This window comes from Phalacrocorax carbo, chromosome 5, assembly GCF_963921805.1.
Source record: "Phalacrocorax carbo chromosome 5, bPhaCar2.1, whole genome shotgun sequence".
Lineage (NCBI taxonomy): Eukaryota > Metazoa > Chordata > Aves > Suliformes > Phalacrocoracidae > Phalacrocorax > Phalacrocorax carbo.
Genome location: NC_087517.1, coordinates 22,204,958 through 22,229,580, shown reverse-complemented (window position 1 = coordinate 22,229,580; position 24,623 = coordinate 22,204,958). Strand labels below are relative to the sequence as shown.

The window sequence follows — 24,623 nt, the reverse complement described above, 5'->3', positions numbered from 1 at the left end:
CTGTAGTTACTGATTCCCCCTGCCCCCAACCTTAAAATCAGGGGACAATAGGAATACAATAGGAAAATAAACATTTAAGTAGTTCCATAGTAAACCATTTCATTGCAGTATAACTGGATTGTAAATAGCACAGCTTAAAATACTTTTCATATAGCTCTATTCAAAAAGACAGTGTTTCGCCATACATTGGTAATCTGCTCTTCTTTCTTCCATTTATCCCCTACCTCTCCCATACATCTGTCACTGACATGGTGACAGGTTGATAGAACACTAAGGTTTTTTTGCTGCTTTGGATTTTGGAAAAAAACTATTCATGTCACAGTCTACTATTAAACATATATTGTTGATCACTTTGCTGATTATCTTTTGTTTGTCAAATCTCCGTAAGTATTTAAGTTATACATAGTATTCCCTCTTGTTCAAATTGCATTCAAATTTAGTAGCTCTACAGAAGTAGTGCCTTACCTTTGAACAATAGCAAATGCAGACCTTTCAAACCTTAGCTCAAAGTACACATTTAAAAACATTAAGTGGCAGACGTACTGGAGTCCTTTGTAACCATATTCAGGAAGACACATACTAGAAGGTTAAACCTGAGGGTGTCCCAGCACAGATCTTCTGCACTATACCATCTATTCTGTAGCATTTCAAGAACAGCGTGTCATGAAACAAAGGTAAGCTCTGCAATGGAGAGTTTCTATAAGTAGACCTTTATGAATTGAGTTGATTTCTGAAGTGTAAAACTTTTGTTATTGGTAGTTTAACAGATTTTGACTTTTTTTCCCCCCTTCCCAGATTTTGGTGTTAGTGCATTTTTAGCAACGGGAGGTGATGTTACTCGTAACAAAGTAAGGAAAACATTTGTTGGTACTCCATGTTGGATGGCCCCTGAAGTAATGGAGCAGGTATTCCTAATGTTAAAAAAAATATTAAATATATTATTTTCAGTCTTTAATTTTTGGAACTTGAGACATCACAACCCTGTTTTTCCTTTCTGGTTGTATTCCAGGTGCGAGGTTATGACTTCAAGGCCGACATGTGGAGTTTTGGGATAACAGCTATTGAGTTAGCAACAGGAGCAGCACCTTATCACAAATACCCTCCCATGAAAGTAACAATCACTTTGTATCACTTAATGCTGTTAACTGTATTGTTAATGCTACTAGATGGTTAGCACTACTTCATTTTCAATAGCAACTCAAGATACCTAAATATATGTATTCTGTGGAATATTTCTGCATGTTTTGAATTGATTTTGCTTATGGTACCTCCTTTTTTGGGTTTACTGTAGGTGTTAATGCTGACGCTTCAGAATGACCCTCCCACTTTAGAGACAGGTGTAGAGGACAAGGAGATGATGAAAAAATATGGCAAATCCTTTAGAAAACTAATTTCATTATGCCTTCAAAAAGATCCTTCCAAAAGGTAGGTCATTATTGCCATGTACAGTGGAATTATTTTTTTAAATATACAGACTACTAAAAGTTTTATTGTTTAAATACCATCTCTAAGTGTATGATTTGAATTTTGTAAGTAGCAGCCTTCAGTCATCTTCATCTGGGGAGAAGAAATTACCTTTTAATGGCTGCTTAAGTCTTCTTCTTCTGGGTTATTAACCTAATTTGTTTTTATTTAAAGATACTGTTGAATTAAAATCTGATCAAACAAAAGGCCTTGCTCTACATCTTAATTTCTCATCTGAGATCATCTGATAAATCTTGATATTGTGTGTAACTTTAACAAGACTGTTCAGATTGATCAGACAGAACTGTTGGTAACCAAGCAAATCACTCTCTTGGCCTGATAAATAAATCAGCATAAAATTATTTAATTTTTTTCCCATTTTGTGATAAGCTTGCTATTGCCTTTTAACTTGGATATTTCCAGAGAAAATTACTTATTAAGAGTAATTATTACTTATTTTTTACTGTAAAGTTAGGGGCTCCAAGCTTGTTTAGACTTTTCCTTACGTTTTTGTAGCCAATTGCATGTCATAGTATCTTTGTGGTTTGTTCTTTCTTGCTATGTTTTGTGAATGGGATAGCCAAGGTGATAAAAATATTAAACATTTATTCCAAAACCATTGCTGAGGTCCGAAGTTCCAAGAACAATCAATTTATTTATCCTTTATTCATTTTTATGCAGATCCATTTTTGTAGGCTTCTTTTGCTGAAGAGTTGGAGGAGGCACATTCTAACTAACGCTATTTCCTAACGGTTTCCTCTCAAAAACAGTTTCAGAGCTGGTATTTCTGGGGGAAAAAAAGATTGTTCTGAGAGAGAAATTCTGATTGAGTATTGTGTGGGTCTTTTATGGAGCATACTTCACTGACGTTACGCTAGCTTAAGTCTAGGGTATTGTTGTAAGGAGTCAAGTCAAAAAGGTGACAGCCGCAATACTATAAAGCAAGTATAATTAAGAAAAAAGATCAAGTGGTAACATCTCTTTTCTTGAAATCCTTCAAATTGTTTTTTTCACTGAAGGATCATTTGTGTACTGTTTTCAGACTCCCAAACCCCTTACAACTGGTGGTCTTACTAGCAAGTCCTGATGCTTTAAGCTTAGCTCTGCAGTTTGGCTGCTTACAGATAAGAATGAAATGTGTTCTGGGTAATCAAGCTTCTTTTCATTTCCAGCCCAGCAATTTTCAGGGCAAGATTACATTGATATGAAAACATGAGAAGTAAATAGTTAAAATGGTTTTCCTTCTCTCCTTGAATACAAAGTGCTGAGTTACCTGATCTGTAGTTATGACATCAGTGTTGAAACATTAGCGTTTAATTATACTAACTTATTACACTGATATTTAAACACATGCAATGTCTTTGTACTCAGAATTGCCTTGAATTGAACAATTAGACCAGTAGACAGATGATTAGATCTGTGTGCCAGTTACTCTAACCAAGGAGCAGGTGTCCATATATTGTGGAGTCATTGCTAATTTTTATGTTTCTCCCAAGCCAGGATTTAATTTTGCATGGAGATACCTCTATAGCTGTCATGTTAATTTTAGAAGTGCCTGCTCTTTGTGGCAAATTTTAGGACTGGCATTGCACTGTTGTTGTCTCAGACGATGTTTTTTTTCTGGGGATCTGTGTGTGGGTGTTTCTCTCTCTCCCCAGTGCCAAGGATGCTGCTTACAGTCCTCAGCTGCAATTCACTGCCGCAGCCTGTATGGAAAACAGGCCCAGAAAGCATGTCCAGACCAGTTCAGAAGTGTCTGGCATAATTAATGGTAGAGGAACGGAGAACACTAGTTTGGATAAAACTTTACTAAGACTCTAGCTTTTAACTGTGCATATCCCTGTTATGATGCGTGATGGTACTGGGTCACTGAAACTTGTCTAAAGTTAAGAGTTAATCTGAGAGAATTTTAAAGCTTTGACACAGAAACTGAGTTGTTTAAAAAAACAAACAAACAAACGTTCCCCTTCCTTTTTGGTCATCCAAGGTTTATGTGTGAATTACTGCTAAACCTAGTGGTCTCCACAGTACCACTACTAAGAACTCCTTTATTGTAGAGTTTGGTGCTTTGGAAGGGAAGAAAAATAAGAGCTCCGTGGAGCTACTGTCTGTGTCTAAACTGGATGCTTCTTGTTGATGTCAGGAGTTGTTTCATTATTTCTAGCAGGAGTGAACTAATATATACATACACACTTCTTCCTACTCTTCTTCACTTACTCTTCAGATGTCTCCTCGGAGAAACAAACTAGCTCAGATTTGGGGGAGGCTGGGGTTTGAGACTGAAATTTTCCAAATTGAATCTTTCCGCTGTCTTATCTAGTTTGTCCTATATCCAACCTCTTGTTTTAATTCGAATAGCAGATATTGCTTCTGTTAATTTAGAAATTATTAATCTTGTCAATTTCGGCTTCCCTAAATTTATCTGTGTCAAAATTAGTCTTGGATAGTGGTATGGGCTCCTAATGGAAAGGGTGGAAAGAACCTGGAGGATTTTATTTCATCCCAAGAGATGTTTCACTTTCTCTCCAGAGTCTGCTTCAGTACCAGAGCCTGACTTTAGTTAGATAAGTAGCTTTTTAGATCCCTGAAGGTAGGGGACACAAATCCGGCTGTTGGAACCACTTTGGTAGCTGTGAGATCGTGATTATCTGTTGAAAACATCAAAAATATAAACTGGATGACAATGGGAAGAAAGAGACTTGAACAGAACTGCAAGTAAAAGTGGAACATCTAGTTTTGACCTTATAACTGTTGCTTTGATTTTTATTTGTCTGTTTGGTTGGAAGATGCTCCTAATGACTCTTCTTTTGGTTTATGCATCATGTTAATAGTATTGGTATAGAGTCTTGTGAATACTTGCTGACATCAATGAAGTGAAAGAATGCTGGTAGCAGGTATTGATACTACTGTTTGGAAAATGTTATTATCCTTTTATTGCTGTGGAGCAAAGTTCATTTGCATTCGTAGTCACTTGGGGAAGAACATGATACCTGACTTTTTTTTGTTTTGTTTTGTTTGTTGTAAGGGTAAAATGCACTTGTGTTAAAAGTGGGGAAAACTGGCAACTTGGAGACTGATTTTTTTTTTTTTTTTTTTTTTGGTATTCTTTTGCTGTAGGGAGGCTTAATTTTTTCATGTGTGGTAAGTGAGTACATGTGAATTAATTCAGTAGCTATTATCAGTCATTCCCCATTCATACAGTACTAATTCAAAAGTATTAGAGACGTACTATTTAACTAACGTCTTGTACTGTATTCACTGAGAGGGGTCTTTGTTTTCTGTTCTAATTTATTATTGATCTTTCAGGCCCACAGCAGCAGAACTTTTAAAATGCAAATTTTTCCAGAAAGCCAAGGTAAAACGTTTAACCCTACGAGTAAATTTTGCTCTGCCTTAAAATCTACGTGAAATTTCTTCTTCCTTTGTATTGGTTTTTAACTTGCCAAATGTTGGTTTTGCAGAATAGAGAATACCTGATTGAAAAGCTTCTCACTAGAACGCCTAATATAGCGCAAAGAGCAAAAAAGGTGAGTGTATTCACGTCTGTTTCTTGACTGGTATGCAAGAGAAAGCAGGGACTGTTCAGTTGCGTTATGTTTTAGTTGACTGACTGAGCCATTCTCCTATCCAGTCCTTCAAAGATAGTGACTGTTGAACGAATAGTTTTTCTAGCCTAGCTTTCTCCAGCAAACCCTGGGGCATTTTGACTTCCTTTCTGGCCTTGCCAAAATGATATAAGGTATTTGTCATTATACATGGTAATTTTTCCCCCCTCCCTTTTAGAAAGCTACAGGTGAAATGGTTGTGCAAATAAAGTGATCTGTAAGCATATAGGTTCATAAATTGCAGAATTCATGTCTTCATTGAATGCCTAGAGAAAGGGTGAAGATACTATAATATATAAATAAATGGTATTTATTGAGGACTATCTGGTTCTTTGGATTATTTCAAATGTGACGCCCAAATGTATGGAAGTTGGGTTCAAACTCTGCAAGAGTGCTGTTGAGTTATTCAGACCAGTGGAGCCTTATCCCACAGGTGATGGAGTTAAACCCACAGCTATGGCATATGCTGGTATTTCTGTGGTTCCTTTGGCACTTGTGTAAATGAGTTTACCACGTTGTGAGCAGCAGAACTAAAAAAAAAAAAATCTTAACAGGCAAGTATTAAAAAATTTGACGCAAGCTACTGTTCATAAAAGCTAATAAACAGGAATGAATGAGACTCCTGCTTGTTGTGTGTGAGAAATTATGGAACTCCCTTTCTCTGGTGACTTAAGTCACCATGTCTCTTCAGTATGAGGATCCTGCTCAGAGATTGAGCCTCTGCAGGTGACAGGGCAGCATGTTGAGTCCAGCTTTCTGAAAGCAGGCTTTCTGGGAGGATGTTTTGAGGAGGGCACTTCAGCAGAACAACTGTTTCAGCCTTTGCTGGCCCATCAGTTAGGTTTCAGTTACGTGGACCGGCACTTGCAAGATTTTCTGTTGTCTTTGTGAATGTTGGTTTGGCATAATTCTACAACCCAAATTGTTCCTACAGCTGGTGGCTTATACTTGGAAGAGACTGTCAGCAAGATCTGAGCGCTTTAGGTTGCTTTAATCTTCTGTTGGATGGCAGTAATTTGGGAAATCAGTGGCAATGATGGGGCTTTGTGAGAGACTGGAGTAGAAAGATGGAGGGACAGGGCTTGTGGGAGGGGTAGTCTGCTAAGCAGGTTGGCATCTGCAAGGTGCAGAGCAAGGGTAGGTGTAGTTCAGCTGTTTGGCCATGTGGTGGCAGCAATGCCCACATAAAAATAACTTGGGGTGGGGGGAAATTAGAGTAATTTCTTTTTTTCCTTTTACATCTTGGGCCTTTCAGACGTGTTTTCGATGTAATTTAGATGTGTTACAGTACCAGCTAGGTTTCTGATAACGCATGTGCCTCATGAGTCGTCTCCCAGTTGTGTCCTCAGGTCAACTTTAGAGGCTGCGTGTTAACTCATACATACATGAAGGTGTACTTACTTCTTTAAATAACTTAGCCTCTGGAATTGCAAAACTAATGCAGCGTAGCCTTCTGTACATCACCAGAAATGGTTTTCTGAATTAATTTTTAGACAATTCTTTTGAATTGGAAGAGGAGTGATTCGTAAGAAAACAAAGCTATACGGTGCTAGACACAAATTAATAGGTCTTTTAATTACAGCATAAGTAGAAAAATATTTAGGTTTTAGATAGTGAAAATGCTAAATTTATATTTTAAAAAGACACTATTAAAATTCATCAGGGATTTAAAATTTAATTAACTTGTTACAACTTTGCTTGTAGCTGCTGTTTTAAGATACCATAAAATATAAATGTGTTTTAATATTAAAACAGTGGGGTTTTATTTATAAAAGCTTGTGTAAGTAGAGTTTGGTTCAACGTTAACATGTAAAATGTCTAAGAGGACACTTGAAAGAAGTAACCCCTGTAATGGAAAGAATGTCACTAGGGCAAGAGGTGGGAAGGAGCTGGTGTCATCACTGCTTAGATTATCTGCCTTTAGCATTTGGTGTGCAATGCCTATAACTAACTAACGATCTGTAGGACTGCTGCTAGCACAGATGTCAGATCTGCCCTGCAGTTAACTTAATTTTTCTTGCATTTGCTACATGTATAATTACTTTGCCTTATTGCCCAGAACTCTATCGTCAGGTTAGTTTTAACTTTAAATTCTTTTCTCTTGACATAGTGTTCTCATGTTTTGCTTCTGCCTTTACAGCTTATACTTGGCAACTGTTTTGACTAAATATGAGTTCAGGTCTGTTTGCGAAATCCTGAAAGCAGGTGTATGTGGTCTTGTATGCCTGAGGAAAGTATTCAATGCTGTGAAGACATGCCCTGTTTTAAAACCCAATTTGATAATTAAAACACACTATGTAGGTGTTGTTAAAATACAGTTTAACATCAGAGTTGTAAACTACATCTTTGTGCACATAAACTCCTATTCCAGTGTTTCTTTATTTGCTTTTAGTTCTGCTAATTTTGAAATTGTGCCCTTCTTCCTGGCCCTATCCTAGTAATTAAGTATAACACTGAAACACTTCTGGAATTGACTTGGCCAGGAGGAATGTGTCTTGCCTCTTCCTGTGCAGAAGCTGCTTTAAGTATATACCAGTACTGATCCATAGAAATGAGCGTTACACCATGCAACTTCTTACTGGCAATTCTGCGTTTCATTAATGTGACTACTCGCTTGCGAGAGCATTGCTGGTGTCAAGAAGAAATGGAGAAAAGACGGGTGAGTGGTCTGAGTTCAGTGTGGTCTGGTAAGTGGGGATGTGCTCTGAGGCTGCACTTTTGTGGTTGATCAAAACGTCAGAGCCCTGATTGCGGCCTCTGCCTTGTTAGGTGGTGTGATGGTAGAGCAGCCTGCCGTGTCCTGCTTGGATCTGGGCTGTGTACGCCCCTGTTACACAACAGCTTAGAAGGAGTTTAGGTACCCTATTTATTAGCACGTGTTGAAGTAGTTTTAATATTGAACTGAACGCTAAGTCATTTCATTTGTGATCAGAATCTCTATATTGGAATAGAGGAAATTTAAAATACCTTCCAGAATGCCATGCTCAGTTTTGAAATCTTGTCACACTAAAAAATTAATTATAACTGTAAGTACTTTGTATGCCCAAAGGCCCTGGTTTTATAATCCTGTTTCTTTAATTTTGAAAATCTCCCGGATGACTGCAGCTTTTACAAAGTGAACAGGATAAAACATGTATCTGCATTTTATTTCATTGCTGTCTGAAGTGCTGCTAGTTAAAAAAAAAACCTGAGTAATAATTGGGCTTGAATTCTATTTTTGGGAAGGTGGTATTGTTCTGTGCTGCTAATAGAAGCTCTTTAGAGCTCAGAGTCGTACGTTACTGAGAAAAACCTATGACAGCATAAAGAGATGATTGGTGTGAGTGATACCAGTTTTAACAAAAAGTTCAGTGAAAATAGCTTTAGTGATGGGTTGGAATTCTAGCTCTGCAGTACAGCTGATTTAAGGAAATGATCATGTTACCCTATAGAAGAAATTAACAATCCCCTGCATTTAGTGAGGAAGATATCATTAGATGCCAGATTTCTTGGACAGCTCTAACAGCATGATTGCGCCTCAGCTAGATACATGTATGCAACGTTTCCTTGTTTCAAGTAATGGATTTAATCTGATAGCTACGCCTCAGCAATGATGGGTATTAGTACAGCTGCACTACAAACCTTCTGAAAGCAGAGCGCAACATAAGTTTGAGCTTAAATTATTAATAAAAATGTATATTTGTTGCTACCATTCTTTACACTTTAAGAAATGCTTATTTCATTAATGCTGATGTATAAAGGGAAGGGACACGTGCTATACTGGAACACTTTTTCTGGAAAACAGTAGCTGAACTCTAAGTATCTATTTGGCAAGACACTGTGTGAGGGAGGCCCTTCCATTGCAGAGGTTTAATTGTTCAGTTTACCCAGAACACTGCTACAAATGAAAAAAATAGTGCAACTGGTTTTATATTGTTGGGTATTACTAGAAAAAATAGAGGAGAAGTTGGCATTCAGACCACGTGGGTTTGTTTGTTTATTTTCAAGAAGTTGTTGGAAGTAAAACATAATGGAAACTTTTTCCATAAAATGTGCACTTGATAAAAATTCACATAATCAGAAGCAGTGCCTGCATTAGTGGGCAGCAGAAGTGGAGAGTGTTTTGAAGGGCAGACACATGGAGTTGCATTAGCTTTGTTTTAACATTTCAGATAAAGGAAAAAAGATTGCTCTCAGCATATCTGTCAGGTGTACTTAAATGCAGTTGTGCCATGAGATACAGGAACTTCATGCAGTATATGGATTTGTCCAAACTTTCTTTCATAGGGTGCTTTTGCCATCTGTATAGAGTTTGTGAGGTTGGATTTTGTGCTCTCTCAAATGGAGCTAATCTAGTACAGAATAGATGAACTTTAAAACAAACTGGCTGGCTCAGTTGAGTGTCTTTTCTAATTCAGATGGCTGTAAGTATCTCTACAATAACTTGTATTACTTGTTTTGGCAGGGTTTAAAAGCTCACACATGATTAATCTTAATTGTTAAAAAGTAACCCTCTCCTCTATTGGATAGTGTTTTCCAGTTCATGGGCTATCATGGGTCAACCTCAGAATTCATTTGTGCAGTGAATGAGTCACTGTCTTGTGTAACAGCATTGATCTGCTCATTAGCTAATGTTGTGTTAGTGACCTGTTAACTTGTTCAAAAATGTCTAGAATGTGGACTAACATGAGGTTGGTGTATAATGAGAACTTTTCTGATTAGACCAGTAGCTTTAAATATTTGACGTTTATCTAAGCTGTTGAAACTTCCAGTACTGGAGGGGGATTTAATTACTGTGAAATAAAAGCGTAGTGTATTCTTAAAGATGCTGTTTAAGGAGTCCTAGTTAAAGAATCAAGACAGGATGAAGGAAGTGCAGATGTGCATGATGCTGGTGGTAGATTCTTTGATCAGGAAGTAAGTCTTGGAACTAACCAGAAGATAATCCTATTTTATTGTCCTGTTTTCTAATGATTTGTTTTTCTGTCTCTTGCTGAGATGTGTGAGAAGGTGCTGGTTTTACCTGTCTGGCTTCTGAGAAAAGAAGCCACAAACACCTCACTTGCATGACATCCAAAACCAGATTGCCTCTCTTGGATTTGAAATGGTGTCCTGGGTGGAAAGTGACTCAATGGAATTACTTGTTGTTAAATCTGTTTCCAGTCTATAAGCCAAATCAGTATTTTGTCAATGCAGGCAACCACAACTGCCTTGCTAGGGTCACCTTAGTGTCACGAGGTTTCCCACTGTGCTCTCTTGAGCAGAGTGTTAGAAGCCGCCTTTCTGCCTGTTTTTTTCTCATAAAAGTAATATGGAGTTTTAGAAGCACGTGGAATGGTGTGTTATTTGTGACTTTGTATATTTTGGGGAAGTTTGTCAGGAAGGTCATGTGGGGAGATGAATTACAAAGAGGATTCTGTAAATACAAGGTGGCTCAGAAGCAGCATTGCCATCTGTTACCGTTTGCGGAAAGACTGGTGGAGTAGCTATGTGAGAATTTTTGCTTTTGTTTGGAGAAGTTAAATCTTTAGCCTTCCTAGTTCTAAAAAAAATAAATTGAAGGGAGGAAGGTAAAAAAGAGTCCAGGCTCAACACTCTGAAGAAAGCAAAAAGTAAGTTTTCCTGGTTAGACCTTGTAAAGCTTTTAGAAGTACAACATGAAAATATTGCATGCTATTTGTTTCGACACTTGCCTCCCCGCACTTGTGCTTGATACAGGTGATATTCTTTAAATTCCTGGGGAGAACTGTAAGGGAAGTACATGTGAAGCAGGATATCATTGAGACTGTGCTACCCAGTGGTATTATGGGGGATTTAATTTAGCTAAAAAGTGCTCTTGGCTCAAGAAGTTAAAATTATGGCTGGTGCTGAAAACTTCAAGGTTTTAATCAGAACAGGTAGTTTAAGGCCAGCAGAGCAGGAAGATGGACTGCAGTAGCACTAGTTCATATGTAGAGTCTGGTTTTTGTTGAGCGCTGAAAAGCAGCTCCAAAAGAAGATTATTCAAACTGTGCATCTGCAGGTAAACATAAAGTTACATAGTATGTGAACATGTCAACTGGATGACAAAGATGTGTGCATCGCAGCTGTGCTGTGTGGCAGTCATAGACAGCAGAGGGCAGCCGCATCTAAGGCACAGTGCAGTGAGCTGGGTTCAGTCCTTCGTGAACTGTAGTCGTGCAGGCTGGGAGAGCATTGCTTGCTTAGGAGTGGCTCCAGGTCTGTTATTTTAAATGCTATAGCCTAGTTGAATGCATGTGTCTTCTTGCTATCTAACTAAAGTAGAAACACTGGGGTTTTATAAAATCGGATTTTATAAAAATTGCAGGTTTATTTCATTGTGTTCATGTTCATTTGTAACTTTTTGGAGAACTGCACTCCAATTCTCATTTTGATTGCCTTAATTTTTTAAAAAATGTCTTGAATAAGCTTAGGTCTCCGTAAATTTTGTGGAATGCAGAATGTGTATTACAGTATTACAGTAATTTCTCTTATGTGGATAAATAAATGGAAACCTTGTAGAAAATAGTGAAAGAAATCAGAATTTCACCTTAAAATATGGTGCTTTCAAGCCTTTGAGCCTGAAAGTAAGTGAAAACCATGGTAAATTCTTCTTTGATTTCTACAGTAGGTAGGCTGTTTTCTAAATATTCTTTAACGTGACCATATTGCTGGCAGTGAAATCCGCCTTATAATGATTCTTCTGCTACTGAGTATTGAAAGCTCTACATGAGGCTGTATTTGTCTACTTTCTTTTCCCCTCTGGTCATTTTAAGCAAGCAGACTGCTTGGATGATAGGGAAGTGTGGTGGAACTGGAAAATGCTGATTATAAAAGGAAGATTCAGGGATCCCTCTAACAGCCTTTTAGTAGTGCTAACTACTAAACTAGCACCATCGTGATACTCATTCATCTGAGCAGCCAGGAAGGATAACCAGACCCAAAAAAGATCTGGATCTTTATATTTCTTCGTTATCTTTCAAAGTATCAAGTTACTTTGCCAATTCACTGTCTTTTTGATTGACTTCCTTTGATTCCTGCTGGTACCTTCTTGGCCTTGGCACCTTTATTTGATTGGAGGGGAGGAGGTGGCCAAGCAGGGAAGAGAAAGAAGATATAAAAGAGCCTCTCTGCATGTATGAATTAGCCATCAGGTCATCAGTCTATTTGGGATTCCTTGGTTTTGAGGTGAAGAGTTACTTATGAGAAACAATGCAACTCCTCTACACAATTAATTGAAAAGATCCTCAGCACAGGTACACATTCATACCTGAAAGGACTACTGTTAAAATGTAAATTAAAGAATTATTTGCAGTTAATAACATTCAGTAATGAAATTTACGTAGTGGAACTAATAAATGGAGAAACAGTGTCTGAAAACCAAAAATCATAGTGAACTACTAAACTTGCACATTTACCATGTTATTGGGATTTTTGCAAAACACTGCAATTTCTCAAAACAAAATCAGGTTCAAATTTTGGAGCAGAGATAATAAGTATGTTGCAGTATTTATGTAAAACCTCATGGTTTCGGAAAGCAAAATTAGGAGTACAGGGAATTACCTGCACTTACTTACAAGATGTTTATGTGACAAAATAGTGTCTCTACTTTGAGCCACTACGTTTTGCTGTCTCTAAGCAGCATTAACCCAGAAAGAAGGCTCAGTGAAAGAGCAAAAGGAGGAGGTTTTTAACAGGGAAACCTCCAGAGTTGGTGGGGAAGTTGGTACACCGAGCATTTGTATCCATTTTCCAGCATTTTCTTTAGAGATGTAATAATGTGCTCCCTCCTCCTCCTATTAATGCTATTAATGGCTTTGCTTTTACTTTTTGCTGCACTGTATTCTATTTCTAAACTGTGAGTGGCAGTCTTAATTGATGGCCCTGCCCTCAGGTGTCACACTGGTCATCATGTGAGCATCATACTGCTTGTGTTTGGCTATAAAAACAAACCAGCATCATAAATATTTAAAGCAAATGGTCTTTGGTTTTTTAAATGGATTTCTATTCTTTGTTGACTCGTGCTGTGTTATCCCTTCAAGAACCAGTAGAGAGAGCTGAAGAAGTCCTAGTCAATGCAGAATTATCAGTCTCCTTTATGCAGTACTCTTATGAAAGAAAATGTAGTGATCTTGCATTTCTTGACTTTAAGTTGATTCCATTAATGAGTGCAAGTGGTAATTTACACAAAAATGGTGGAGATTCCTGTATTTCCAATTCTTAAATGACTTAAGTGCCTTTTCAGTTTTTATAATACTTTGTGCTGCATTAAGGAAGAAACAAATATTTGCAAGTTTGCAATAGTGAGTGACTCAGATTTTCCATATTGGCTTATTTCATTGAAGGTAATTATAAATGTTCCATAAACATAACATTGCACACCTCAGAGCAAACAACACACAGCTGCTTGGAAGGGTGTGCTGGATATCTGTGAATATATATTTTAATTCTAACTGAGGTGCAGTTTAAATTTTTGAAGAAAATTATTGTGAGATCAAAGTATGATTTATGAAAGCTTGACCCTAAAGTAAATGAAATATTTTTTGCTGTTATTATAATGCGCAATTTTAAATGGGGTAACAGTTTCTTTCAGTGTCACCATGTTTTGCGGACACCATTTGCATTTGACTTGGAATTGAAGAATTCCACTGGAATTGACAGATTTTATGTTCTTGTATCTGTTTAACATATATATGCAAGAATATTCTCTGCTCTTGCTTTTAACTGACTCAGGACATACCACCTGAAGTGCTAATGACATCTCATCTCCTCCCACACCTTGGAATACTGAAATTCAAACCCTTCAGACTGAGACTTCAGGGCATGGGAGACATGTACACCAAAGAACGTGTTTGCTTCCTAGGAGCTTTCCTGTGTTCGTCGGTCAAAAAGTTCTGTTGTTTCACATAGGGAATGTACATATCAGAAATGACTGAAGATATTTTTCAGGAACTGCAAAGCCTTAAATCAGCTGTGTCCTTTCAGTCAGAAATTTGGACAAAACCTAGGCATGGCTATGCAATGTAGAGAAGCAAGAACAGTTCATTTGATGTGGAGTATAAATGGTAACTTCTGCAAATTTTCAGGATCCAGGACCACCCTTACCTATACTTCTCTGCATACATGATTTTTTTCCTCCCAGCAGAGTTTCTGTGGCATGTGGTTGTGGGCAGTGAAGTAGAGGACTTGGATCTCTTCGTACCATGAAACGGATAATGCAACAAAGCTCCACAGTTCTTGCAGAAGGAAGGGGCTTATGTTGCCCTGAATGATGGCTTGTACTTACCAATTTTTATTCTGAGATGAGAGTTTAAGATTACCGTCTGGTTTGAAAGGGCAGTTGCATTTATCCCAGAATTAGTTTCTGTGCCAGATTAAATTCTTGCTGTCAGAGCAGTGTCTTGGGCCTGCCTGTGCTTTTAAAAAGACAAACAAACCCCCAACCAACCAAAACAAAAAAACCCAAACAAACCAAAGAAGCTAACCCCTCCCATGTTCCAGCATATGAATATGACACACTTAAAGTTCTAACTTTTTTTCCGGGTAGGAGAAAAACAAAGAAAGGCTAAGAGGAAATTTTTTTCCCATTGCACTTGCAGTATGCAGAGTGGCTTAAGAGGAGGGAATGCTAACACCAAATTACTGGGTTGTTATAACACCTTTTGAGCCCTACAAAGCAGAAAGGCCAGGGTGTTGTTTTAGAAAGGTAGTGGTGCATCCCATTAATAATGATAGTGTGCATAAGTTGCGATGAGAAACAACAAGATTCCCAATTGCATAAAGCACATACAGGTCTGCAGAATTTTTGTGGCTTGCATCTGAATAAAAATGACACTTTGCATTGTAATGAACTGAGGGGAATTTAAGAATATCCAGCAGTGGAAGGATTAGGATGCTTACGTGACCTGTGAGACTGGGTTGGATGGGGACTAGCCTTCTCTTGAGGAAATGCGTCAGCTCTTGAACAAAGGATGATGTGTACATGTGGGAATTCATGCTCTGTGTTGGACCTTAGATTTTTTTTCTATTTTTGCAAAAATATGATTACAGTGTATGTGTTCTGATGCAAAAAGGCTGATGATCTTTGGCATGAAAATATGTTGTAGAAATGGACTTCTTCATGGTCTGCCTTTTACCTCAAGCACTAATCTGTGATTAGATGTGTAACTGTTCTAAGCAAAAGGCTTGTGCCATGATGGATAAATGTGATGATATGCTGATTTCTTTCATTGCGTTGCAATGCAAATAAATGCATAGGTGATAGGTATGGGGGTTGAAATTTGCTTTTGTATCTTGGGAAGTATTCAGGAAAGGTTTGCAAGAGGGCTAAAGGTAAAAATGATAAAATCTGATTGCTCTGCAGTCTTAAGATGTATATGGAAGGAACTGGTCTGGATTTTATTTTTTTTTTTGAGAGAGAGAAATACACAGAGCAAAATGTTATGTTAAAACCAAAACTCTGTTCAGTAATGTTCTATTTCTCATCATCGTTCTTCCTATGAAATAACTGGCGTGCTAACTGACATTGTAAATACTTCTCATGAAGCTGTATGAGAAGTGAGGCTCTTGGGACTTCTGATTAAAAAAAAAAAAGAAAAGAAAGAAACACGATGGGTATTGGGGATGCAAAAATTCTCACCTTGCCAATTATCAAGTAATGTTTGCACTTTTAAGAGTAATTCAGGATACCTGTTCTATAAGAACTTCTGGGATCTGTGTTGGGGGAGTCCTGTCTCCTGTAAGAACCAGTCTTGGGGAAAGTCTTAGGGAAAGGTGAAGATATACAGCATCAGTTGACTGGTCTTTCTCTTTTCTGCCCGAAAGTTAAATCTGGGCTCTTACTAGGACAGACTGCAGAAAATGAAAAAGATGAGGTGTTTAAAGAACCACCTTGTCATTCCTGCTCTCTAGGGCACGTGGGATTATGCATATCTTGAATACTGTACTAGCAGATGTAGCTGAAGGCATCAGTGGTAAAATAGAAGACAATTTTATCTCCAGAAAAAGCTAAGCTAGTTGATTTGTTGACTGCAGTATTTCCAGAAGGATGTGTTTAAAAAAAATAAACACAAAACCCCAAAAAGATATGGATTGCCTTCTGTAGATATGCAAGTGCAAAAAATGGAGAACAGCGCTGACTGGTATCTAGTTAGAAATTAATAGGGAGCAGTGTCAAGGTTCCACAAAGACTTTTGCAGGTGGGTAGGGTCTGCACATTTGCCTTGCTCTACAAATTCAGGAACAAATTACATTTGGGCTCTAAGTTACCTGTATATGGAGGATGGCAAAGCACCTCCCATGTTTCCGAAATGTTTAATGCTCGTTAGTGCCATCAATTTTGCTTACACAAATGCATCTTATTTAGCATACTTTCAGATCACCATGCTCTTTTGTGGAACAGAGTCAAAAATGGTGTTTTAAATCTACCCAGGACTCCATCCCAAATATTCTGTGGCCAGAGACTTTAATAGGAATAGCTTAAATAATTGAGATAGTGGGAAGAATCAAAATTACTAGTTCAGTCATCTTCCTGTAGAATGAGGAGAAAGACAATAGATACATAATATTACCCTTACTGAAAGAATGGATTTTTAATGTGGTCTAGATCATGTGGTGTACCCTCTATGAATTGCAGTAGTTTTATGTGTGTATGCATGGTATCCCACAGTGTGTCCTTTTTATGTTTTATTTTTTTAAAGTTAGACACTGAAATAAAATATTAAATCTGTAAGTGGGCCCAGTTCTTTGCTGTTTTGAGTAGTTGTGCATAAGGAAGTAGAAAGATCTTAATATTCCGAAAATGTTCATTCTCTTCCTTGTCACCCTACAAAAATAAACTTGTAAAGAGATTGCAGAAGCAAAAGTATCAGTGATGAATAATGGATTCTTCCTTCCCCCGTCTCTAACATCTACATATAGCAAGCACATCAGTGCTTAGAGACAACAATTTATGTTTTGCTTCCTTATGCTGTAGCCTGCTTGTCATTAGGCTTTGGGAAACGTGGGCAGCTTCTGCATTCTGATACTGGAGTTCTCTTTCTGTTAGGCTGGTTTGGACTGATCTTTGATGGACGGGATTTACAGTTGCCCTGTTCATCTGGTTAAGCAGCCATTCTGGAAAGCTGATATGTGCTATTGTTGGCTGGAAATGTTAACTTATCTGTATCCTACTTTAAAAGGGTGAGGACAAATAGTTCTGTCAGCAGCTTCATTTATTCTTAAATATTTGTGACCCTGGTGTATACTGGAATAAGCTTTAACCAGCAACAATATCTACAACAACAACATGATGCTTATTATTTTAGTGGTAGTCATGATTTTTTCTCTCACTAAATTGTCCAAGGATTCTCTGCTGCAGCGGTTGTTCATAATGTCTTTCTTCACAGCTGTGGTAATGTTGTCAGTGGCTTGTTAAATTTTTCCTCCTATAAACTGCTTTTGGTTGTAGATTAAACTGTTCTGAGTGCTTTTGTGTTGGGTGCAGTTTAAGTGCCAGTCATTCAAATTCATTTTTTATTCCCTGTGTGATCTTCTGTTTTATGTGAAATACGTTTTCTAATATGTGCTAATTTGTCTTTGTAAGGCTGAAGGCTTTCATTGTTTTCTTTATTAGCTAAAGTTATGATTCAGTTTAGGTCCTATTTTGGAAGGAGCATTTAGGTTTTTAAAACAATAAAACCCAAATTAGAATTGAGGATGTTTTAACTTGTTTCTCTTTCCCTCTGAAATATTTACTGAGATATAATCCTAGCATAAAGAACTATCAATGCTGTGTATTCTGACTAAAGCTGATGGAGAAATTGAATTTGTATAGCTACTGCATGCCATGTAAAAGAACTTCCTCGTTGTAGAGATACAAGTTTGTTTCAGTTCCATGCTCTGTCTCAGATTTGCTTTGTGGCTCTGGATAAATCACTTAATTTGTCTGCTTCTTTATTTCCTTCTGTAAAATGGGAGACTTGTAGCAGAGTATCAGGAGAAATATATAGAATACTCTCACATGTTGTAACGCTGTAATCATTGGGGTGAAATGCAAGGATGCTGCCTTTGATATCAGTCTTCTAGTAATACCTCAAATGGTAACTGGTACTGAAATTCCAAATATTTACAATATTCCACATACAGCCCCTATTGTAAATTCTTGCTAGGAGCAGTGTTAAGACTGTTGTTCTTACCTTCCATTTGCCTTTTCTTCCCTGTTCATTTGGCACTTCAGAAATTAATTTTGGTCCTAAAAGAGTACCACTCAGGATAACCCTTCTTATGCTAGCTTGTAAGAAAACTAATGAAAGGTCATTTACATTTTGGTTGAAGCAAATCAAGCTGAAGCAAACTGGATCTGAATGAGAATATGGAATTCAAACTACCTATAGCGCTAATTGCTAATGTCATTTGAGGATGAGCATCAGTTCTCGTGTTGCTGGACTCTTTTGCCAATTTCAGCACTGACACAAGAGAGACTGGGAAATTGGACTGAAGTCCACTGGCAGTTTTAGGCTTGCATATGGAGGACTGCAAGGATGCCTTGTCTCCAGCAGTCTGAATTGTGAATTTGCGGTCAATATGTCATTATGATAGAAACCATGGATGTAGTTGCCAAATTGTTTACAGTATTAAAAATCCCCCCATAGAAAGAAAAAGGGGACATAGAAAGAAGACGCTTTGACTGTTGTTAAGTAAACAGCAGGAGTTTGAGATAGCACGAATCAGGAAGAGCACAGTGCTTTGTTTGAAGGACAGTTCATATGAGGGAAATGCAGAAGAGAGGTTTACCCTCTCAAGGGTAAAGTGTCATTGAATCTCATTGAAAGCTGATAAACAGGGCATGAAGTCTGGGCTTTCTTTTGTTTCTTGATTGCATGGTGTCCTTCGAGAGCTATGCAGTACTCTTCCTAAGTTATATCTTAAAGTCTCCAAGATAAGCATGGTTTAAACTTCCTCCTTGTCTTCAGGTAATTCTTCTCCCTCCCAGGGTGGTACTGGAAGTTGGGATGAATGGTCTGTCTTGCGTACCCTTGATGTTCATTCATACGAGTTTCCTTTAGTACTTTATTCTGAGGGTAGAAAAACTCTTAGTGCCCATATTTGTGAAATGTATCTTCAGCATACATTTTGAAAACTGCTTTTGTTGAGCAGAGCTGGAAGTTGAACTCTGTCAGAAATAAAAGAGAGTCTTTAAGTGGGACTTGAGATGCCCTCTGAGATGTTCATCATGTTGCATTGTCTCTCTGAATTTGGGTAGGAATATCTTTGCTATTTGAAAATATCTTGATTATGTTATTGCTGTCTGTTTGTGTGATCTCTTCAGCTCTGCTGCTGTTTCTATCAGTTTTTCCAAGGGTTCCTGCAGTGACCCAGTGAGGCTGAGATTATTGGCAAAGCACAAATGAATACTTTGTGCAGGGGTGAACACAGCCTTCTATAACCTTCTATCAGTAGCCATCCAGTTTATTTTTTTAGATAACAGTTGAGTGTTATGTAGGCCATCAAGTCCCCATGAACTCGCCTCATCATTTCTTTGTAGTGATTTTTGTGTTGGCCCATTGCAGCGTTTTCAGTAACTCACACAAGCTGCAGCGTTTCAGAGTGTAGCTTAAGCTGCCTGCCGCCATAGGAAAGAATTTGTAAGCTTTGCCATAGGGGGCTATGGTTTGATGGGAGAAAATGGGATAGTCATTTCCCTCCCTCTCCCCTGATGGGCATACTGTAATGTTTTTTCTACAAATGCTTGACACCTGAGGCACAGATTCCTGTTGTATTGTGCAACGCAAGTGCTTAACAGGCTACAGTTCAGTACATGTATGTATATAACTACTCTTCAGCAAAATACTTCTGTGTATTGCACACCTGTGCTTGTAAATTGGAAGGAAAATCAAAATAGTAAAGTATGTGAGAATGTCATCTAGAGAAATACTGTTTCCACCCTGATGAAGATGTATTTTTAGCAGAACAATTCTGGTATTCGTGACATTCAGTGATTGCTTACCTTTGTTCCATTTTTCCTTTTTTTCTTTTCCTCTCCTCACAGACCTGTTATAATGGTCCCTAGTGTACTTGCTGGAGGTTTTTCCTGAATTGAAGGTTGTTTAGACCTGTAAGGACAAAAGGGATATAGAGCTTTACCACATTCTGTGATGAACACTTCAAGGGTAATCCAAAAGGTCGGAAAGACTTGATTGTGATGAAGTGAAAATCTTCTCAAGATTTTAGTGTAGTGACTTGGCGTACCTTTCTAAAGGTATTTTAATTCTGTTGTATTTTGTGAGATGGGGGAGAAAAGGTTAGAGCGGAAGATAACATTGCATCCCAGCAAACTAGGACTGGGGGTAGCACAAAAGGCAAGTGTTTGGTGGCCAAAGACAAGTGTTAAAGAAACAGATTCTTCATAAAGGGAGAAAATTGCTTTGATTTTATCCTGTGGTTATCAAAAGGTCTTAGGACTTTTAACATTATTTAAAGTGTGTCGTGACAAAGTAAGCATAGTATGAGAAGAGGATTACTAGAAATCGAGGGAATGCATAAAGTGCTGAAGGATTGCCTTCATGCTTACTTTTTCTTTTCTAAGCAAAGATACAACTGGTCAATGCTGGAGCTTATTGATTGGATGGATTATGACTGTTTTTAAACTCTTATAGATGATCATAATCTAATAAACTGTATGAACATTACAATGGGTGCTGACCCCTAGACCTGATTCATGTCTAATGTGGTGCTACTGTGGTCTTCAAACTCTGCAGTTGTCATTACAATGCTTAAATGCTTTTCCTAGATGTATCCCTTCTGAAAGTACAAATAATATATTGATACAAGACCAAATTAGTTTTTCCTAAAGTAAAATTGTCTTCTTTAGTTAAATATTTGATACCAGTGAAGTGTGTATCCACACTCTTACACTCTTATAGTGTTTTTCTATACTACAGTTCTGTTTCAGAACATAAAATAAGAGCATTATGCTATTTGTGGGTTGGTTTTTTTTTCCATTAAGAAAAAAGGTATTCATATGAGAAAGTAGCATATTAAAAAAGGAACTGGAAACAGGTCGTTTGATTTCCCCCCCCCATGCATACCGATGTGTAATGTTGATTGTATAAATTAATTAATGATGAAAAAGCTGCAAAGATACTTAGGAAAAGGGTATTTTTTAGTGCTGAAAAGCCAACAATATGCTTATAGTGTTTGCATGTAGGGAGGGGAAAGAAAAGGACTGAGCCTAATACTGAAAGCCTAGTATTTGGCCTGAGTAAAACAAGAAGGAATGACAAAAGATTGTGTAATAGATTTAAAGAACTTAAACTAGCATGCCCATGAAAGGGAATGGAGACAAATGTATGCTGCGTCTGGATACAATTGCTCCCGTTCATATTTACGTCTGTATCACTTTTTTGGAATTTACAATGCTTTGTTACTACAGATGATTGAGGCAACTACTGAAAATTATATTCCAGCTCCTCCTCTTTTGCCGGCTCCAGGGCTTGTACTAGCTTGCGATCAGCTAAATTAAAAAGCTGACTTGGCTGCAAGCTAACTGTGTTCCCTGTTAATTTTTCAATTGGGTTGTCTGCATAACTGTAGGAGCACAAATGAAAGGGTGAGGAGACTTAGTGTGGCAGATTGTGCACTCCAGTTGCGATGCTGCATTGTAAGGGTTTTGGAGTATCTGATTTTGAGGATCCTGCGGGATTTCTACTGCCAAAACAAGATGATCCAACTTCCTTTTCCATGCCCCTTTTGTTTCTGCCTCTTTGCTTACTGTCTTTGCTATTTGACCTCAGATGGGCATATTTAACCCACAAATCTTGCAAAAAACTTGTTTAGAAAAGGAAAAAAGACTAGTTTTTCTCCCAGGTTGGTGGGTTGAATCAGTTCACTGTACAACCAGGTGGGGGTGCTGGTGCAGCCCTGATGGATGTCTCGGGATTGTCTCTTCCCACATTAGCGAGCTAGTAGATTGTCTCAGTTTTCTTCTTAGCCCTTCAAAGTAGTTCTCTGGCTGTGCCAAATTCAAAGCCTAAAAAGTTTTAACTGTATAATGTAGGGTTTATTCCTTTACTACTTCTGGTGTATTTTTACTTTTTATTAATGTGAGTTGAATATGGTAAAATGCTAGCTGTCTCCTAAAATACTTCACATCTGTTACTACCTCTATGCATTTCAATGAATGCACTCTGGAAAAGACACTAGACAATCTGAAGAGAAGCAGCACTATACTAATATAAAGTGTGTTACGATAAGTTTCTATTACAACAGAAACTTAAGCTGATATGTTTCCATCCAATATGTGGTATTAGAGTTGTATAGGTTTATTATGAGTGAAGAGAAAATTTATTTGCAGACGTTCTGTGCTGCTCTTGCCCTGTCCTGTACCTAAGGTAAATGCCCTACCTATGTGACTGAGTCCTTCTGGCTTTAATCAGAACTGAGCCTAAGCAAAGCCACTGTTAATCAAAAATGGTGTAAATTAATTTGCTAAGTAATGCAAGCATTAAGCACACCTACCAATTAAAAAAAAAAAGTCGCAGACAGCTTCACATTTTTGAAGGTTGAATAGGTTGGATAATTTGCTATAGCTGAAATTATGATTTCTTTCCTGTGAATATGTGCTGGTGGCAGTCTGACTGAAACAGTACAAGTCTAAACTTTTGCTTTTCTGCCTTCAGACACCTTTTAAGAAAATAATTTAATATAACACGATATTTATTTTCTTTTCCTTGAGCCATTTGTTTATTGTTTATTAAAAGGCAAGCTATCTAAAAACTTGAAATGCACTCCATCTTCATCAGTAAAGCTTTCTCCTGTAACTCTCTGCCAGCATCATTAAGCTCCATTAAAATCATTCTAGTTAGAATAAGTCTTCTGTATCCATCTTCAGTTGTTGCAAAGAGATTTTGTTTAAGTGCGTAAATGTGTCTGTAAACCGTTCTATCCTAGTCTGTTTGAAAAGCATGTTTTTGGTTGTGGTTGATGTCGTCTCATATGTTTGTGTATAGCTGTTGGGAAAATGCTTGTGCTGTTAAACAAAAGCCTATGTCAGGATTTTTCCTTGAAGGATAATAAATTATATCCACAAGCACCAAGTAAATTGCCTGCTAGATTACCTTGTATCTATGCTAATCCCTGATGATGTAGACAGTAAGAGCCCACTGATTGTGCCAGGGCTGATTGCAGCTGAAAAAAAATTGCTGTGCTACTGCTTCTGTTGACTTTTGCTTGGTCCTCCCTTCCAAACACACACGAGTTTCTTTTACCAAGATTGAAGGCAGCTAGATCTAAAATTGGTGCATTAGGAGCCTACTATGGGAAACATGGAAAATACCGCAAAATTTGTCCCTCAAGTGATGGAGTAGGATATTCCCCCAGTGTCCTGCATAGGTTTCCCTTCTCATTTTCAAAGGAATACAAAATACGGAGAAACTGAGTAGGGCACTCTTATTCAGTTGTGCAGGGGAGACATGTAAGGGAGGCATATCACAAGGACTGAGGAAGGTACAGAAGTGTGCTGAGGATCTGGAAACTTCACCCTTTAGTTTAGTCTTGTATGTGCAGAAGGGAAAGGAGAGGAGCAGATGGGTGGTTTTGGGGAGTGAGGCAAGGAAGGAAGAGCGGTGGAGTGCAGACAGATGCCCAGATACCTAGTTGTGTATGCACAAGGTTTTGAAAGAAGGCTCCTAAGTTCAATTCAACTCTTGCTGTTGTGGTTTCAGGCCAGCCAGCTCCACATTGTGCTTGGTCCAAATCCAGTAGAGAAATAGCTTAAGTGCCCAGCTCTCTATGCAGAGCCACTTTGGAAAAAATTGTATTAATATCTGCATCACACAGCTCAGACTTCCAGTGTCCTATACTGTTTTCATATCACACATATTTTGCTGAAGTACTACCTGATGGGATTTAGCAGCAGCTGGAATCTGTCACATGCTGCATCTATCACTACACTGTGGTTTGCAGGGACTGGAGGGGTTTAGACCAAGGTTAACAATAGTTTACTCTTTCTGTAAGTTTCATTAGGTTGAAAAAAACTGGTGGTTTTTTTTTTGTGTGTGTGTTGGTTGTTGTTTTTTTTAACATCCCCTGTTTTGTGAGGTAGCTGTGCTGGCAGAACGGGTTTCCATCACCACCAACAACCATTAGAATGGTAGAACCAAGTTAATCAGTGCTCAGTATACTTCAGTGCAAGACATCAGAACACCACAGACAGGAATCTGTGAAAATGAAGTTTTTTGTTACTGTGGATACTGGCAAACAGGATATACAATTTTGAGCTAAGACGATCTAGTTCATAATTTTTTTAAAAAAGCTGTTTTTATTAGATGTCTTCTCCAGCAGTTGTTCGTAGTCTAAAACTGCTTCTCTGCCAAGTCAGTTCTCCCCTTTTGTATGCTGTGAACATGTAATGCTTTGTTTCTTTTGTTCTCTTACCAATGTGCAGGCTGTTTTACTGAATAACTTTTTTTCCTTCTTTATAATTCAAAAGGATACGCTTTAAGCCTTACAAATTTATAATGCTGGGGAGCTTACCTGTGTGAGCATTTGATGTTGTGCAGTGGGAACGGTGTATTGGCTCAGTAATGTGAAATAATT

The 24,623-nt window shown here is 37.9% G+C and overlaps 1 protein-coding gene across 1 annotated transcript in view; it reads left to right on the top strand.

Annotated features, from left to right (window-relative positions):
- The window catches only part of STK39 (serine/threonine kinase 39), a 105,487-nt gene that overhangs the window by 36,038 nt on the left and 44,826 nt on the right, over positions 1-24,623 (top strand). Inside the window, exons 6-10 of the mRNA XM_064451515.1 lie at positions 796-905; positions 1,010-1,111; positions 1,292-1,425; positions 4,771-4,819; positions 4,926-4,991. Of these exons, the coding sequence (XP_064307585.1) occupies positions 796-905; positions 1,010-1,111; positions 1,292-1,425; positions 4,771-4,819; positions 4,926-4,991 (461 nt within the window). The remainder of the gene's footprint in view (positions 1-795; positions 906-1,009; positions 1,112-1,291; positions 1,426-4,770; positions 4,820-4,925; positions 4,992-24,623) is intronic.